We start from the raw sequence: 19,976 nt of genomic DNA, 5'->3' as shown, positions 1-19,976 counted from the left end.
GTTTCACATATCGTGAAAATTACATATACAAAAAACACATACATATACCTGTACATGCATACAGCATGCTTTTTCTTGCATTGAAGATGTCTTGCTGCTGGTATAGTGCCTATCATCAATAACCTTTTCAAAATGCGTCAATGTATTTTGTATGTTTTCCTTCTGGGTTTGTAACATTAAGACAACTCAAAAGCCAATGGGATTTCCAAGACTTGGCTTGCTGGGTGTTAAAGTACGTTATACACAAAGATACCTGTTTGCCCTTACCTCTATATTGCACTAATTTAACACCCTATCTTGGAAAGTGTTGACTGCCTCTCTTCCGTCTGGAAGGCAGAAGGGGAAAAAACCTCTTCAAATAACTTCTGGTTTCTCTGAACTGCATTTTACAGTGGTTCTTTTATGAAATGCTCACAGTAACATCCTGCTTCCAATAGCTATTCTATAGTGGAATTAACACCTTGCAATTTAGACACTACAACAAAAAGTACGAACTCCTTTAATTTCTGGTAACCTAATGTCAATCGTATCAGAACAGCACTAAATGGACAGATTATTCAAAATCACTGCTAAGCCTTCTAGATGCCTTGTCCACTTAATAGCATGGCATGTAGACTTTATCTCTATTTGAATCTGCTTCTGTAGTCTCAAGTCCCAGCTGTGCTGAATAGCAAATATCTCCATTTCAATAGGGAAAATGGTTGTACTAAAGCAGTTCTCTCCAGGGGTCAATACACTTCAGAAGGGCATTTAAGTGGCTGTATGTTATTGAGCAGAAACATCAGCTCACATATTATTGATTGTAGCTGCGTGACTCTGTTGAAAAGATGCCTGCAGTAGTATTAAGTGCTGAGATAGGGATAGAGGAGTGTTATGCATTAAAAAAACATACTATCCATCTGTTGCCAAATTTTAGATAGATGAGCAGTCACAAGCTGTAATACAAAATCTAAAGCGCAACCTCTGTGGCTGATGCGTCAGGGTCATATTCAGTGACACTTCCTCAGTTTCACACTGCTTAGACAGTCTTTTGAATATTGATTGAAGAAAGCAGGAGGCAGACTTTGATTTCTGCAGTTTTGCAAGGAGAATGTAATAGATACTTACACGGAAATCTGCTTTTGGTAGCTTAAATATACCCTTTTCTTTAAAAACAGCATTAACCTGTTCTGATCCCATCACCACAGCAGCCCAGCACAGCAGAAGCTCTCTGAAACCACTCCACTCTCAGCCTACTGAGCCCTGAGCTGCAGCCAGGGCTGCAGGCACAGCACCCTGGGCACCACCAGGCTGCCATGTAGAACACACTGAGCTGGCTGAAACTCATGTGATCCCCAGACCCCCACCCAAAGTGACTTTTGCACAATGACTATGTCAAATACCATCGTGGAAGGGTAAGTCCAGTGTTCCAGACTGCACTTAGGCAGTGTGCCCAAGGAAGCACTTGGATCATCGGGCTTCACCGTGAAGTACACAGTTGACAGAGGTTAATCTTGGCCTAGCAGGGAAAATTCAACCCAAAAGCATTTGTGCAAAGGGGTGAGTCAGCTGGGCTCAGAGAAAATTATTAGGATCCTCCAGTTGGCTGTGTCAACTGCAAGCCCGGATGGAATTTACACTGAGCAGAGTAAGACATATATTCAAAGTTTCTTAAAAGAAGCATCTGTGGGAATTTCACAAACCCAGAAGATCAGCAGCCACAGAAGGGACTAGTCAAGAAACACGTTCTTACAGAGTCAAGAACAATCAATCTAACACTGCATGACAGCAAAGTTGACAGGCAAGCGCAAAGTCAGTAAAGTCAATCCTGCATCACCACCTTTCTTGAACAGATTCAACAATATATGCCAGCAAGGAAATGTGTATGACATGATTACACTGTTTCTGGGCTTTACAGGACTTTTTATTTCAGAGAGCCTGAGATGACTATTTCTTTGCCTGCAAGAGGGCAGCAGAACAAACTTTTCTTCTTAGAAGTGATAAAGTACTACAGGAAAGAAGCCGTAACTTCTATTTGAAGATGAATCTCAATGTCTACAATTCAGATTTTAAAATAGTTAGTCTTCCAGTTTTTCCAATCAATTTAACTAAACAAGATGCTTAAAACAATTCAAAAAGAAACCATCAAATACTTTATATAAAAACCACTCAGAGGCAGGGAAATGCAATGGATGTAACGATCACAGAGAAAAGGACTGAGAATGCAAAGAGGCCATGGCTATACCCAGTGTCAGAAAGCCAACTCCATAGCAAAGAGTTAAATAGTATCTAGGTCACTCTAAAGTCTTTCCTGCACACCCTCAGCTCACTGCATATCGGAAACGCTGTGTGGGAAGGCCAGGGAACTAAACTCACAGACCAAGTATGACTCAGACTGCAGTAATGTAATGATACTTTTATTCCCTTAAATTATCTTTGGGATTAAAACAATCCACACCCTTAACATGAAACCAAATCACAGTGAAAGGAAGAAATCACAAATTAACAGATCTTTGAGTTAACAAAAGGTATCTAGAAACAAATTAATTATTAATGGCAAGGACTGAAACCTTTCCTAAAACATACTATATGGTCAAAACAGCAGAAGGTGAAGAATTTGAGCCCCAGTCAGATGTTCTTCTGAAAGCCTAGTGAGGATGATCTCAGCAACAGGAATGTCAGAGAACTGCCTGCCAAAAAAATAAAGGAGAGCTGTCATAGCCAAATGCTGACCTCTACCACTAGGGGAAAGCAGCTTGAGAGAAACAGCCTCACATTTCCTCCACCACTGAAGAAGCTGAACTCAAGAATTGTCAAATATCTTTGGCATAAGCACGAACAGAAGAAAACTATTGGGTCCCGAAGAAGGCAGAACATCAGTGATCCAGATCCAAATACAAATCCAGTAAAATTCCTGAGGAAAAATTAAAATTTCTGCAAATTCTCTCCCCCTGAACAAAGCAGAAGTTTGGAAAACACACTAGTAAGCAGAAAAAAACATTGCCCTCAAATACTCTCTCCTGACTATAATATAAAATTCTGAAAATTTACTCTTTCCTCTGCACTTCAAGTTGCCTCCCAATATCTCACTTATGGAAAGGACAAAAGAAGGCATGGTAACTACCAGAAAATGAAGAGCAAGTCTAAGATGTCCTAAAGGCACTCAGATGTCTCCTATTGCAAGAACGTGAAAGTTTTCATAGAGAGAAAAAAATTAATTTCCCCTTTTTCATGGTAAAAATTTAAATTATTTTGCTGTGGTGATATAAACAGCAGTAGACGCCCTTTCCAGAAGAGTTTTTATTAGTATGTTATAACACCATTATAAAGAATTCACCTGGCTTTAGAGCTATATATTTAGATGTATTCTGCTCTGTTTCTAATGAAACTATATATTTTTAAGTCCCATGAGATGAAGAAACTAGTAATGTTCCTAAAACGAATATACACCACTAGGACACTTGTTGAGTAACCAGTTACCTTGGATAGTCAAGTTTTTCTACTGTTCACCTCTCAGCTACATCCAGAGCAGCGAGCCTGTGCTCCTCAGATTACCACCTCGACCTCAGTTCAAGTGTTAGATGGGAAACAGTTGATCAGTGGCAATCAGAGCTGTCCCTTCTTCCTGGGAGGGCCACCCTTTTAAAAATATGTAATGACATTTGTGAAACTGCATAATTCAGAGTGAGTGTCCTAGACTTCAAAGAGAATTAACAAATATATAACTGATACGGAAATAAATAAAATGGGTGGAAAAAAACCTTCAGAATTTCCCATGGAACAAAATAATATGCAATTCACTTGGGAAGAACAGACGACTGGGAGAGATTCTTGTGTATTTTTAAAATGCCATAACTCTGAATATTTGGAAGATGTTCAAAAAGAATTGATCCTAATTTACATTTAAAAAGTACATTCATGCTGAGGCCTTTGTATGATGATGGACTTTTCAGCAGCAGCCCTGGCTTAAATGGTCTTTTGTTGCTCGTACTGTACCTCTGATCTGAAATGTGGAAGCCCTGTAAGCTGTCACAGGGAAAAAGGAACAGAGAGCAAGACTTTCCCTCTCATTATTTGAGATCTTCAAAATGTAGCACACAGACTTTTGGCAACAAATAAAAAATCCTTAGCAATAAAACTAAGACAAAGCCTTCCATACAATAAAGATATGTAGCTTCAAGTATGGGAAATGTAAGGGTTGGAACACAGGATCTCTGGGGTGGAGGGGGAGGAAAAGCATGATTTACAGAGTCCTTTCCAGACCAACAGTACCACAAACAGTGATGAAGGAAAGGAAATGCACATTGCTATATCAGCTCTGCTGGATACCCCACCATGCTGATACCCTCAGGCCTTAAAGGGAAAAAGTCACTCTTGCCTCTGCCAAATGGCTTCTCCAGAACGCAGCCAAGGCATTCTGGCTTAACACGGGAGATTTCTGCCTGGGGTACTGCACAGCTACAGGTTGAAAAGAAGAAGAAAACACAGTGCCAAAAGAACCAGACATCGTGGAGTTCACCTGGCACTCTGCACTCCTGCAGCTGAAAAGCTCAGCCCTCATATCACATCAGTGCACAGCAGGGAGCAGTGAGTGGTTCCAAACCCCAGCGCTGGAAGCAGAAGCAGTGTTCCCAGCACTCTGTGGATCACATGGCACACAGACAGCCTCTGTCAAGCTTGTCATCATCTCTGGGACATGGGGAAGCATTTCTGTTCGTGAGCACATCAGTTCTTTTGGGCTTTGATATATACACTAAATGAAATTATATACTGAACTATAAAACTGCACTTGCCTCTGGGCCCCAAAAGCTCTTCAGTTACCCTTTCAGCAAAGTCCTTGAAACCAGAAATAAGTAGGCTGGCTCTTTTTCAAGTCTTTAGATTTATTTCTGTCATTAAGGGTTTGCAAATAAAAGATCTGAGGTTTCTCATGTATTTGTACTACCCTGTATGAAGCTCTTTTCTCACAATTTTAGATCTTTTATTAACATAACACTTATTTCTCTACTGCATTCACTCAAACATTAAAGTCCTTATTAATGCAACAGAATAATTGTTGATAGTTCGAGAAGACTTGTGAAAGCTTATTAGTGACTACATGCAAGCTAATAAGCAGCACTAGGATTAGAAATATTAAAAATGTGTAAGACCTAAGTCCACAGCATTTTCCTAGGAAAAAATACTGATCCAGACAGTCTTCTAAAGAGAATATGTAAAATTCCACAACTGCACAGAATATGGAAAAAAACATTCAAGTAGAACACACATTTTGGGCTAACATATTTCAGTTAAGATGGCCAAAATGATCAGTTAATTAAATGTAATTATTTATAACCAGGAGTGAAGTTACACACATTTTAGTGTATAATTTTCCTTTTCTGGTAAAATAAGATATTAAAGAGAAGAAATGGAAATGTAAGGGGCAGGATAGGAGTGCAAATCAGAACATATTTCTTCCACTGAAATTGATTCTGTTAATCATTAACTCAACTCACACAGGTTATTTCAAGTAGAATATTTGTACTAGTAACAGTGTCAAAACAGATCCCAAATCAAAGTCTTCTCTTTTTGAGTTTTCATTGGTGTTTTTTTGCTCTATGTCCATGTATCATAACATTATCAACATTCAAATTAAAATCTGACTTTTTTTCCCAAGCACAGTACATCTATCTACAAAGATCAGATATTTAAATGATGAAATGTTAATTCTTCTCTCAGTAACCCTTTAATGATTTAATTTTCTACAGAGTCAATCTGAGCCTTGAGTAAGGCAACTGCTAAAACTGAACTGAGGCAGCTGACATTTTCTGAATGTCAAAACAAGGTAAAATTTTAGGAGTTGTGGGAAAACAATTGAGGATCAAGGCTTAACATTCTGTGGACTCTTTTTTTTAAGATAAACACCATTTCTTTTATTTCCTCAGTTACAAGTTTCATTGGAGATAGCAGGATCTGAATTAACTTGTTTACCTGTATTTGCTACTGCTTTCATTCTGCAGGTAAAATATGAATATTTATTATGTGAGTTGCAAAGTGTTTGGGTCTGTTGTTTGTCAACCCTAAATGTAGTCTGGCAATAACGTGGGTAAAAAAAAGGTAAAAAAAAGGTTGAAAGGTTATAAAAAAACATGACTGGCCTTAAAATGTGTCAACATCAGATGGCTCATTTTTTCATTTTAAAGAGTTAACATTACAGAAATCAGAGCTAAGCAGAATGAACCTTTAGCAAACAAAGTCAAGACTTCACAAGATTTCTACAAGTTACGTGAAACCACATGAGATCTTGGACATTGGATATAAGAATCTGCTTGCAAATACTGATCCTGGTTTCTACGCTGAATCATTTTCTGAAGAAAAGGACAAGCTTGATGTATGCACCCTGAGGCCAAAAGCAGCTTGGGCTCTAAAATGAGTCAATTCTAGACTGGTTTCTGACTGAGATGCCTGCCTAAGTGGTCTCTGACAGAAGGGACAGTTTTTGGCATCATGGAACCCACTAAAAAGCCTGATTAGTACTTGTTAACATTTTTAGTAGTCCACTGGAATTAAACAATCCTCTTCAAAATGTTCTTGAATTACTGGTTATTCCAAAGAATAACTGTGGCTATCACTTCCCATCTGTGTCAGGTCCCTGCCACGGGGGAAGCTGGGCACTGGGACCCTCATCAAAAGCATTCCAGCAGCTGCAGCTCTGTGGCTGCATCTCCGTGCAACAAATACCTGCAGACTTGCAAATGCTCACAGATTTTACAGGCCCTGCCCTACCACATCAGCTTTTTGTTTTCCAAGGAGAGATATTTAATGATGGTAACTTTTACCTAATCTGTTTTCCTAGTGCTTCTTTTACAAACAGCTGCGGCTGAAACATTCCTTCCACTCTCTTCTCCTCCCTCGCCCCCACTTCCTCAAGGAAATTCCATGGGATCACCATTCCTCTGGCCCCACACTGCATCAAAACTCTCATCTCCCAGGGGAGAGGAAGCTTGTGCAATCACTGGATCCCCACATCTGTGAGCACAGGGCAAACACAGAGCTCCTTCGTGCATCTGTGTTTGGATTGCTTGTTTTTTAAACAATGTGCTGAGGGGAACTTCTAACTGTGAGGCTACAGGAAATACTGAGTTTGAAAAGCCACAATCTTTGCTTAATAACAAAATGGAAAGAGAAAATTAAAACTGTATTTGTTTTAAATTCGAGGCATATCAAGGGACAATCTGCATCTGGAGGATAGGACAACTTTTTAACTTTTCTCTCAATTACAATTTCCCCAAGAATACCTATACCTCTGGGTCCCTAATAACATTCTACAAGAAAGCATTATTGTAAAAAAACAGGCTGGAACTTCTCAGAGAGGATCTCAGCAAAGATTTCATTTGATCATGAATGTAAAGCTGGCTGAATTTTATTTCTAGCTAATTAAAATACAAATATCGAGGGGAAAATAGAGAGTCTTCGTTCACACCCTTTCAGGCTAGACACTTTATAACACGATTGCTGAAAGCAGTTGCTAAACAGTAAAGGAAATGACTATTTAAACCAAACACCACATCTCCAGGCCAATCACAATTCCCATGGCATACCATGCAAACGCCTTGCCACTGGTTGTGGAAGTCAAGGAAAGGAGCATTTCAGTCTCCATATCAAGCAAAAGGAGCACACAATAACGAACACTATTTCTTTTCAACTGCAGAAACAGGATACATATTTTTGACAGCAACCTCTCAGAGGATCACCAGCTAAGACAGAAGCCAGCAGAGCCGGTTTACATACCATACTGGCCACTCCTCCTCTGACAGTTTGCTTGAGAAACTGGGTGCATCAGCTGGGCAGAGCACAACTGAGATTAGCTAAATCTGGTTCCAGGGTTTCTGTGGGTGTTTCTCTACTGTGTTCCACACCACTGCACAGGCAACAGCACTGGCACAAGCAGTGAATACATCCAGGGAGCACATCTTCCCCATCCTTGGGGGGTGCAAATAAAGAAAAATATTATGCTGGTACTACACAACAGAGCTGAACAGCACAAATCACATGCTGCTCAATTACTAAGGAATCTATCTCCTCCTAGAACCAAATGATACTCTGTAAACCTGGTGTTATTTATTCAGACATGTATGCAATAATACTATTTTTTAAAATGCACGCATAACTCAAAAAAAAAAGAAACTTGCAGAGGGCTTCTTTCTACCCTAAAAAGGATAAGAAAATAGATAGGCTCCTGTTCCAATATAATCAGTATTAACACTGTTCTCAAAGGGAATAGTTTCAGAGACATTGATGTATCACATTTAATTATATGACATGAAATCATATTCCACATAATTATGAATGCAATATTTCACTGCAGCCAGCAAACCATGAAAGAAAAATGAAAGAAAAATGCAAGAAAAATGGAGAATAAAGGAAAAAGGAAGAGAAAATACTTTGAAAAGTATTGGAGAAGTTGGCTTAGAAAACTTCCATTCCACTTTCACTTACCCACACCATCTAACTTAAGGGGTTGTGTTCAAGTGCTGTATTTCTAAGCAGCAGTGACCTGCCCAGACCACTCTCCCAATGAATTAAATGCAAAAGATGTTCAGACTATTTTCTAAAGTCCAGACTTCTTTTTCTAATAAGATATGCTGAGCAAAATTAGCAAATTTCCTGCTCTTTAGTGAGCGCAGCACTGCCAGCTCCCTGCTACAGTAAATGTTTGAGCTCCAGTCCACCACTTTTCAGTCCTAAGTGTGGTTGAAGGAGATGGGAAATGGCAACATGGAAGAGGTCACAATTACACAGCAAACAAAGAACATGGATACATTAATATGTTAATAGATGTAATATGACAATGAACATACGTGTTTTATTAAGAGCAGGGAACTGAAACAACTTTTAAGGGATCTTGCCTCAAAACAGGGAAACATTGGAGTATATAATTAAGTGTGTTTAGGAAACAAAGCTGTATATCACTTCTGGCTCTTACGTTTCAAGAAAACCATTAGCCTGCCAGTTGTTTTAGCTATGCCTGTGTTCACGATGCTGAATATTTAGCAAGGAACCCTTAAATTACTCTCTCAACAAGACAGGCACAGCTACTAGACAGGCAAGATTTCAGAATGCACTTATACAAAGGCAGCCACTGCAAGGTTCTGTTTGTGTGTTCAGACCATCCTGGCACAGACCAATGGCCTGTTGTAGTAAACCTATATTTCATTATCTTAAAGCAGCCGCTTTGCTGATTGTAATCCCACTAAAAATCCACAATATAATCATACAGCAATAACTTAAGGGGGAAGGCTAACTAAGTGAAACTGTCCAGAGCAAAAAGCAACTTCAAAACTATCATATAGACTACAAGCAGCACAGTATGAGCAAACAGCCTGGAAGGGAGAATACCAAAAGGCAGGCTTGGCCAAATGATTTATGCTGAACTGAATAGAGGAGATTTGGGTTAAACCTCAAAGCTTGAAATCTCACCCAGGGACTGGGGATTGTCAGGAGGATGAAGGGTCTGCTGCATTACCCTCATTTAATGATGTAAATGTCACAAAAGGAGGTCTCTGAAGAAGCTCAGCATTACAGACGCAATGCTGCTGCAGGCCAGCAAGTAAACCATAAGCAAGACAGTGGAAAGTACAGGGCTTTGGAACCATGTGGCTTGAGCATAAAGGTCATCCTCAGCAAAGCACAGTGCTTAGTGAGAGTCTGGAAAGCACCTAGAAAACATGTCAAAGCAAGTTACAAACTCCTGACTGAATCTGCTAAGACCCAATCACGTAAGTCCGTAATCAGATAATCAGGCTCAACAATTTCAGTGAATAACTGGAATGGATTTCATCTTGTATCTTTAGATCCAGATACGAAATAAGTTAAGAGTCACCAAATGAGAAAGTACAGTTAAAGCCTAAGTAATATACTCAAAACCCAACAGAACAGCTGAAGGAAACATATCAAGTACTGATATCAACACCAGGAGAAGGGAGTACAACTAGGCTGAGCTGAAGTTACCAATGCTTCAGCAACCCTGTCAAACCAGCTCTTCATGGCAGAGGCTTGCTCAGTGCAGCAGATCTCATGCAATGGCACTCTATGGTTGTGAAAAGAAACCACACAGCAGAGTCAGGCAGCTTCCTGCAGGCTTTCCCAAACCTCACTGGCTCCTGTCCTTCTCTTCAGCTGATTGCTCCTGTCCAGTCTCCCACAGAAAAGACAGTATCTGTGGGCCACCACATTGATTGCTTTGCCTACTCCCACACACCTGATGGGAAGCTCTTATGGCCAGTTCTGACTCACATCGTGTCCCCCTGACACTCCTCTGGTTCTGGGCTGACTGTTATGACATCCTTGTGACAAACAATACCTACTTTAGTCTTCCCCACACTTCTGCCTCTGGCACAACTGATATGAAGAAATTTGTTTTCTCAATGCAGAACTGGAGTAGCAGGCTCAAGTTTGAATGAACTATTCAGAAACACAGCAGCTTCATTTCCCACACAAAAGGCAGTAATAGTCTCTGAAAAACTGCCCTGCTCCCAAGCCCTCACAACAAAAACGTAATGTGCTCTTTTCCACTTGGAAAAGAGGAAAAAAGCTACACCTAATAGAAAAACAGAAAGAACCAATCAGATGAAGGTGGAGACAGATTTGTAGACACATATACTGGCAAATTGTGCTCTTGCCAGGAAAATACTTTTCCACAAAGCTGGTGAACGTTTGTTCACTGTGTTTGTAAATACTGCACAGCTGTGCTACAACAGCAGGGCAAGCCCAACACTTTCACAATTGATAAGAGGTTTCTCTCGCGATTCACCAAAATAATTAAACTAAATAAAAACATGGCAAAAATTGGCACTGCTAACTGTCATGACAAGAACTAATGCAAATACTAAAGCAAATACAAGTCACAGTATAACAATCCCCCACACAAGAACTCTGTAGATTATTTGAGCTTGTATTCTATGGAATTCTGTCAAAAGCAATCTTTCTCTACCATAACCATCCTTGAAAATAACTTTTCAGTAGAGTGTATATGATACAAGTCCATGATGATCAGAGGGAAAAATCTCTGCAGATGGGATGTGTCTGGTACCTGCAGTGACAATGATGTTTTTCAACCATTATTTCCTCAACCCGTAGGTGTTTCTCTATCTTGTCTGGCATCAGCCAAAAGATACAAAACAAGCCAGTGACCTTTTTATGTATATCCACTGAAAGCTGATTATTGCCAACTAGTAAGATAATTTCTAAAATATGCAGAGCAGCCTTTCTATCCATTCTTAGCATCAAGTGCAGTGGACACCCTCTTAGGATAGCAAGATCCACTCTATATGGAGAAAAGGAGCTAAAATTACTCTAAAAGTCTCCCAGTAAAATCTTAAGCATTTGAAAAAAGCTAAAGAAAATATTTCAGAGACCTAGAGTAAACAACAATCTCTTCATTGACTTCTATATGTCCAAGATTTTATTCTCCATTTATTTTATATTGTCTCAACTTAAACAATGAACATGGCAGGTTAATTTTCAATAATATCTTGCCTTTTACATCCTAGAAGTTCAAGCAGATTTAGAAGAAGGAAATAGTTTGCATCTGAAACTTTCCATGGACTACAAAAGTAGATTAGTGAACTCTGGTGAACACAGGGAGAGCTCCATTTCTATCTTACTGCTGAATCAAGTTAGTTGCTAAGGGACTATGTTGTCCAAGTCTGAAATTTCTGGACATCTCACTTGCTTCCTCAGCAGACATGGAGGATTTTGAGACAATCTCCTTTCCTCTTAAGTAAAATGCTTAGGAGGGAAATATCTCACAGGAATAAATGCCACGACCTTCCAAATCTGTAAATTCACACCAGAATTGATTTAACAACTTCACGGCTGAAGTTCTTGCCTGTTCTTTATTTATACAATTCATGCTACTCCAACTACAATTATGTATTTAACAGCAACAACAAAATTGGAATCTTTGGCTATCCAAGAGGAAGAGGACCAGCTACAGCAAAGTATTGAATGTATTTTTTCCTAGGCTGTTCATGCACCAGTGACATCTGAGACTGTGCAAACCAAAATGTCTTCAGTAAGAGATTAAGGAGCTATAGTAACCACTGCACAAATAGTAGTTACTGGGGCGGCTCCAGTGCAAAATAACCTCACAGCTCTGTCCTAACTTAACATAAGTGCACAGGCCAAGGTTTCTTCATCAGTTCAAAAGACAAAAATGGGAAGGAAAAATCCACTTCTGTAAAACATACATCTGCAACTAAAATTCAAGTTACCAGAGGTCATTGTCACATGGGAAGCTGTAAAAATGTTTAATTTATCAACAATCTTTTTACAGATTATCTATTCTCTTCTCTGCAAAACACAATGAATTCATTTGCTGTTAGAAAAATGAACAAACAGAATTGCTTTCCTTCAAAGACCTGAGAGCAAGCTGTTTTTATTATAACACTAAGATAATTTATATGTGACTACTACCCTGAAAGTCCAAATTTTTTTGAAAAATAAAAATAGAAATTCTCCTCTATAAATCAAGTATCAGATTTTTTGCAGTATTCAAAACCTAAGGTACTTCATATAAGCTTGGATCCAAAACTTACAGCTTTTCCCAGCAATTTTTTTTACTTGTGTTGTACTGTTTTTGTATACTCCTAGTTACTTATGTGCTAAATGGAACATAAAATTATTTTTAGAATTTCAGACAGTAGTATTATATACAAATTTTAATAATTCTTCATCCAGGATAGAGAGATTTGGATGTTTTCTTACACATAGTATTGAAAATTTAGCTGAGTACTTTTGATTCCAAAATAATTCAGACTGTGCACTACAAATTTCAGAAGTAGTAAGACATTTTAAAAATTCCATGAAACATTAAAGGCAGGTGATTTTAAACAGCATATAAACAACCCAACTGCACAGTCTCTTGACATAGAACCAGTATTTGAAAGTAAGAGGCATGTGCTGCTGTAAAAATTAAAAAGCAAAACAAATAACTCACAAGCAAAAAAATCTTACGTTAACAACATTGCCTGAAAACCCTCTGCTAAGCCAAGTCTACCCAGAACTTCAGCTGCTAGAGAGGATTCTTATGTGGATCAACTATTTCTAATGATAAAAATAACTGTGCAGTAAAGTACAGCCATAAATTAGTCTGAAACTAGGATAGGCCATCCAATGCACATTGTAGTTCACAGTGATTCAGAACAATTGCTCGAGTTTGTATCAACAGATTATCTTAGTAGTGAACAGAGGAGACCCTCTATGCAGGCTCTTAATAGCAAGTTTCATATTTAAGTATTAATTTTAATTTATCTGTGATTTCAACAGCACTATGGGTAACCATACTTCTTACAAAAGCAGTGGGTTGCTTCAGTTCACCACTGTATTTCCACTTTTTTAGCTTCTCTGAAGTGTCGAACAATCTTTTCCTTCTGACTGCCAACAAAGTTGAAACCTGCCACCATATCACAGCACAAGGGTGTTTGTTTATGAGTCGGGTTTTCTTCCCTCATAATGAAAACACTCGTCTTGTACACCTACTACAAGCTTTTACGGCATGACATTGTAATTTACATTTAAACGTAGTACTTACGGTTGGCATAATTTTACCAGATCCTGATCAGTGGTGTTTGGAGGCAGTGCTCTGATGTAAAGGTTCGTTTTACTTAATTGATCCCATCCTGAGTTGCTGCTGCTACTACTGTTGTTGTTACTGCTGGTGGTGCTGGGACTAGGAGGAGCCATTGGGTGGGCTGGTACAATGGACTGCTGCAAAGGAAAAAGCACGTTAGAGTCGAGCACAGGTAGCAATCACAGCATGCACATCAGCTCAGTCTACAGCAGCCTGGTTCCCTTGCAGCACTGTGTTAAACCTGTTCCTAATTACCCACAGATTTTAAATACAACTGCTTTCACACCACAGTTGGGACAGGATTCACAGGTGCATTCTAATATACCCAACCACCATTTGATGCATGCTCAATGCATGACACAGGGTCAAATTATATATAACCTACACTGGATATTACTCATAGGATTTTATCACTCTTCACTGTGCCATCTGATGTGAAAATGAAATAGGAGATATTGTTCCTCTAGGTTCCAGAAGGTACAAAGTTTATATCACTATGACTGTTTGACATGTCAAAGTGTGGCAGAAACAAAGACCATGCTATTTCCTTAATCCATCCAAAAATACAAAAATAATTTTAAGTACCTTTACTATCTCTTCTGGCTTCTAATACTTCACAAAATACTGCTATTATTTTTTTAGAGATAGAGAAGGAGCACAGATAGTTTAAGGACCAGACTTTAAATGAACCAAGTGCCTTGGCAGAATTTTTATACTGCTGCCAATCTCCATATTTGTGAATTACTTCAAGATCATCAAGGAAAAGGTTCTATATAATGTTAAAAAATTCAGATTTCTAAAGGAGAAAATCACATAAGCACTTCTACCTACTCCTCAAGGTATCTAATGCTATTGCTCTTAAGATCACACCCCAATGGAATGTAAAAACATCCTAGAGGGAATCCGCAGTAGAGAAATCATTTGCATTAACAAAAATATAGGAGGGCACTGTACAAAAAGTGCTATGAACCCATCCGTGGTGTTGTAAGAGAGGAGTACTTCAACAAATATACTAGAGAACTGAAGTTGTCCGTAAACATCTTGTGACTACATGGTTTCCACTGACGAACTGTCTGCACGTGGCTCCTTTCCTGCAAAAGTCTGAAGCTTCCACAAGAAGCTCATAGCAAAGAACTGCCCCATGAATGCAGAGGAAAGGCACAGTAGGGGGAAAAAAGTAAGATGGAATATAAGGTGAGATGTCAGTGTAGACTCACTTGTTCCCACCCCAGTGCCACCCTCTTCTTTGGATTAGCACAAACAGTTGTATCACCATGAACTGAACCAAAAAATGATCTTCCCTGATCTGGTACACTGCATGTGGCTTTGCACTACACAAAAGCTTTGGCTGTCACAAAGCATGGAACAGGAATGTGAAGGCAGAGAGGAAAGGATTAGAGTTCACCTCTGTCTAAAGCACCCATGAAATGACACACAAGAAAATACACAAGAAAAGCAAAACTATTTTGGAGATAACCTCAGGAAATTGGAATGAAATTGTGAGTGGGAGAAAAGTACAAAGGCATGCCTTATATCAGATACTTTATGGTAATTATGTGTTTCTCTTTTGTGTTTCCCTAGGAAGGTTTTGAAATCTTCCAATTTGGCGTGTTGCAAAATTTACTATGCAGCTATAATGGCCTAGGACAGCCAACTGCAAGACCTGCTACAAAATCAACATTGATAAGTAGTAACATTGTTGCTGCCTAATTTAATTGACCTGAAAATTACAAAAAAGAATGAAATACATTCCTGATAATCTAGCATTTCAAAACTGAATATCAATATTTCATTGCCATAAGGTTAGAGATTTTTTTTGTTTTGGTTGTTTTTAATAAAGATTTTTAGAAACATCAAGTCTCTTCCAAAATATTTGTATTTGGAATTGAAGCACTGATCTAGAATTTCTTCCAGGGAAAGAGATTAACTGCTCCCTTCCAAATTTGCAATGGAAACACTGACAGATTTTAACAATAGCAGCAAAAGTCAGTCTGTCAGACCACTCTGCTTCCAGTAACACCAGGCAATTATTTTTAGGGTTACAAGCAACGCAGAATGACAGAGCAACTAGTTTCAAAACATTTTCACAACAGAACAAACTTAGTCTGGCACAGTGATATCCTCTTCAAAAAGCCTTCAGTGAAGTTCTCAAAATGCAAACAGTGATCAAGTGCACAACTGCTCTGTTCACAGATTTGAAATGCGCATGTACAGAAAACTCAACATATACATACCTGTCTTTATCTATACTGGTAATTACAACTGAAGGCTAAGAGCCTCTATTAAGTTTTTCATTATCTTTGGTTTGGTTTTACTTTAACTTCTTACAATGTTTTTCCCTTAAAATCTTTGTTTTTCTATGTTATGAAGAACTGGAGTTTTGTAAAATCCTGTCACGGGGCTGGCAAAAGGAGGGAGAGGAAAATGTGTGTCTGTGTGTAAAGAGAGCAAAATTCTAACTCTGTCTGCCTGTAAAACAAACACTCCATTCTGAGCAATTTTAACTTTTATTTAAACATGAAGATGTTCTAGTGCTAGTGGTCACATTCAAACATGATGGGAATGCAAATGGGACTATAGTTGTCTTCCTAAGTTTACAGACAGAAAGTTTTTCACTTTTTCCACAGAGACTCATACCTTTACAAGCCTTAAAGCCTTTACAAAACACGTGTGCTGGGTGTCCTGCAGCCCTCAAAGCCTGAAACCCAATGACTGACAGACAGACAACCATTAAAGGGACAGTGACATCTTAAAGCCATGCAACTAAAACACGTTTTTTACATTAAAACTTTAATTTTAAAATCTGAATCACTCTTTCCGCTCTGTTCCTCATTGACGACTACTTGTAAAAACTAAATTATAGAGGTCCCTCTGTTGTTCAAAGGGGCCTTTTTTTCCAGTCTCTCTTGCTGCAAAGGGCTGGTTGGCAGTGCAGCCTCCAGGCTGAGACTACACTGGCCAAGCCTCCTACGCTGACATTGCAGGCCAGGAGAAGAGTTTGTCTGCTGGTGCACTTGCATCACCTCCCCAAACAACAGCAGCCAAGCCGATAAAAGCTCTCTCCAGCCTGCACAGCTGCATCCACACCTGGGCTTTTGCCAACATATTGATGTCAGTGAGGATGTATGAGGATTTTTTCCACACCCCTGGCTGATACACAGTGCTTTGCTGGCAAGACATTCTGCAGAGGAGACCTGGCCAAAGTTTGGGGTTGTTTGTTTAGAAACAGCTCTCACAAACCTTAACTGAAAGCTTTGTCTAAAAGCTGAAACCAAATTTGAAAGGTTTTGGTTTAAAAACTGTAGTTTCTGCTGCAAATCCATATCAAAAGCTGTTTTTAAGTTTTTACTATATGAACCTCACAACAATTTGCAATATTGCAACATACCCAAAAATACATTTATTAATTTTTCTTTTTAGTCACTGCATTTAAATTAAAACATAGAACTCAAGGATAGAAGAAATAAATGTAAGCAATGGACCATTATTTCTTGTGACAATTCTCCTGTTCACAAGCAATACCATTGTCACACTGGTTTGCCATTTCCTCCTTAGTTTTCACTCCAAAAGGTAATTAGTGATCATTCTTTTTACATAGCAGTTTCCTTCCTGTCATCTTCAACAAATATCTAAGTAAAAAAGGCCAGAGATAGAATCATCAGCCCATCTGCTCTACGATCTCCCCATCCTATTCTGGAGCCAGCTGTGAGGAGCTCCCAACACCTGTGCCTGATCTCTGTCTTCCCTCCAGCCCTACACAGCCCTACCACAGCAATGGGAAAACCACAGGTACTTATCAGGAAAACTAAAAGTTCAGTGACTGAACAGTCCCCATGAAGTGCCTTAAAACAAGAATTGTCTGCTTGTGTTTTCTCCTGAATATAAACCACAAATGGGAATAATCACAGGCACTGAAAAACAGCTGGAGAATATACTCATGTGAGACATTCCTGTCTTTCTTATGGATGGTTCTATACTTAAGGACTGGAAATGAGTCAGAGCAGGATTTTATCTACCAAGGAACAGAAGATTCTCTTAGCTGTCAACAGAAAACAAAAGACACCAAACCAAAATTAAATAACCCTAAGAAATCTCTTTGGCCTGGGGGCTTATCCCTGCTGCCTTCAGACTACAGAATTCCAACAGAACTTCAACAAGCAGAAGATAACTTGGACAACGACTGTTCCAAAACAGAGTATTAGCCCTACAGTAGCAATCCATTTAAATCTCTAACTCTGTGCAATAAAAGCATGCATATGAAGTTATGTAACATGCTAGCATTTAATTATAAGTTTAATCACTCAGCTAAAATTCCTAATGGGAAAAGTACCATGACTTTTAACAACAGGGTTGGTTCTCACACATCTACTCTAAATTCAAACCATAAATTGCAGCATACATTAACCATCAGATTTAGCCAGAACTGCTACTTGGATCATCTCATAGTATCAAAATCTCATCAGTAGTGTTTCCATAGTTTTGTTCAGGTGACTAAGCTACAAGCACCTGCTTACCCTGCCTAACCTCCCTGATTTTGATAACAGCACCTTCAGTAACTGGCACTGATATAAAAAATTATGTATAAAATTTTATGCATAAAACACATTTTTTGTGGATGTGTGCAACGGTGAGAAAAAGTATTAAATCTGGATTTCTTTTTTGTTAAATTGGGGGCTGCTTGTTTAATTTATTTGTTAATCTTCCTAACACTTTAGGTTAGAGAGAGCTTTACACGTACAATGAAAGCAAAGGCTCAGGAGAATAGACGATGCCATACCTAGTGAAGCAAGACACTGCAACACTTTGTGCACAGCTTAGACTGTTTAGAATTAAATCATGTCCCTAGCAGAAAGAAGAACTCCAAGTGTTTAACAGAAATGAGTGTTCACTGATGAAGACAGTTGCTTTATTACCTTTCTTTAAATAACGAAACACTAAGCCTTGATCGCTTAGTCTAAGCCGGCAAAGTGACGGCTGCAGTGGAGATGCCATTTTGAGTGTCCTGAATTATTCTGTTTCATGTTTTTCCTCATCATGTCTGAAACATTATGGCAAGCAAAACTGAGTTTCTGGAGGCCTCTCCAAGTCCAATTCTCAGTGGACATGAGTCAACTAGTAGAAACTGAAAGCTCTGCTGCTGCTTTATTCACATCTCCTGCCTTAGGGTAGGCTCTCCAACTGTTGTTCTTCAGTCTGTAAGCACTTGTCACAGGAAGATTCAGCAACCAAATCTAAGAATTTTCAGCATTATATCAGTATAAAGAGTATCTCAGAAGCTCCAGACTCCTGCTGAAAATCTCTTAAGGCAGGAAAAGCCGAGACCTGCCCCCTTTTTCTTGTTTAAACCACCAACCTTAACTTCTCCTTGCACGGGTAAAAGATATTATGTCATTGTGAGACTGTAAGAGTCAACAGCACTATTTCAGCAAGGGCTGGTTTACTGCACAAGGCTGAAACTATGGATATCATGTTTTGTCATCATACAGAGCTATTTGCATACCCAGGATCCAAGCCTATTCCAGCTTCCTTTAGATGTCAAGTCCTATGAAAACTATCTTTCTAAATACAGGTAACAGTCTTTTCCATACTAAAAGGAAACAAAACCATAGGTTGATATCATCATGCATATAGGAAGATAATAATTTTTAAAAGTATTTTCACTCTGACACTTGTTTTTAGTTAATAGCCTCTTTCTTCTTTGTTGTCTTTTAACTAATTTGAACCAATTTGCCAGTAAGAAAAAATGTTTCTGGTAAAATCCAGGGAAGCAGTTAAGACATTTTTTCTGAGCCATTTAAAGAAGCCCTTCCTTGAAATACAGAAATGCATGAATGAGTAGATACTTCTCACAGCTTCCTTTCTAAAAGATCTTTATGAAGACTGGCCCTATCAGCAATGAAACAAGATGAAGTCTAGCATAAACCCGTAGTCATGGATCAGATGCTCTTAACAATTTCACCTCTAGACTCTTCTGATTGTAACCCAAGCTCTCTCCCCACTGAGCTATTTTGCTCCCTTTCCTCAGATCTTACAGTAACATAGCAGGACTGAACTTGTTCTCACCAGAAAGCAACAATTACTAAAACCAGAGTACTGAAGTAAACCATTCCAGCTTGTTACAAAATGTCACGGTTTTGTATTTTTACAGGAAACTGAACCAATATTATTTAAATTATACATATTAAAGTTTAATGCAACAGGAATCTTCTGATAGTAATGAAAGCAAGCTCAAAATCTATCAAATTCCTTTTTATGAAGACATTTGAAAAAGTGTGAGCATAATCCTGGCCACACTGAAGTATATGACAAAACCCACACGGATGCTTCTGAACAGATCTTTTTCTCCAAGAATAGGGTGTGGAGATTTTTTCATTGTTATTACCAA

At 38.7% G+C, this 19,976-nt stretch overlaps 1 protein-coding gene across 5 annotated transcripts in view; it reads right to left on the bottom strand.

Annotated features, from left to right (window-relative positions):
• The window catches only part of RBMS1 (RNA binding motif single stranded interacting protein 1), a 143,182-nt gene that overhangs the window by 51,249 nt on the left and 71,957 nt on the right, over positions 1-19,976 (bottom strand). For 3 of the 5 annotated variants that reach the window (XM_085066655.1, XM_085066657.1, XM_085066658.1), the window contains exon 2: positions 13,553-13,728. In XM_085066655.1, the coding sequence (XP_084922781.1) occupies positions 13,553-13,728 (176 nt within the window). The remainder of the gene's footprint in view (positions 1-13,552; positions 13,729-19,976) is intronic. The other 2 variants (XM_085066656.1, XM_085066660.1) reach the window with 1 other exon arrangement.

The sequence above is a fragment of the Lichenostomus cassidix genome, chromosome 7 (assembly GCF_008360975.1).
Source record: "Lichenostomus cassidix isolate B80296 chromosome 7, HeHo_3.0, whole genome shotgun sequence".
NCBI classification, from domain to species: Eukaryota; Metazoa; Chordata; class Aves; order Passeriformes; family Meliphagidae; genus Lichenostomus; species Lichenostomus cassidix.
This window is presented reverse-complemented; position numbering and strand designations above follow the sequence as displayed.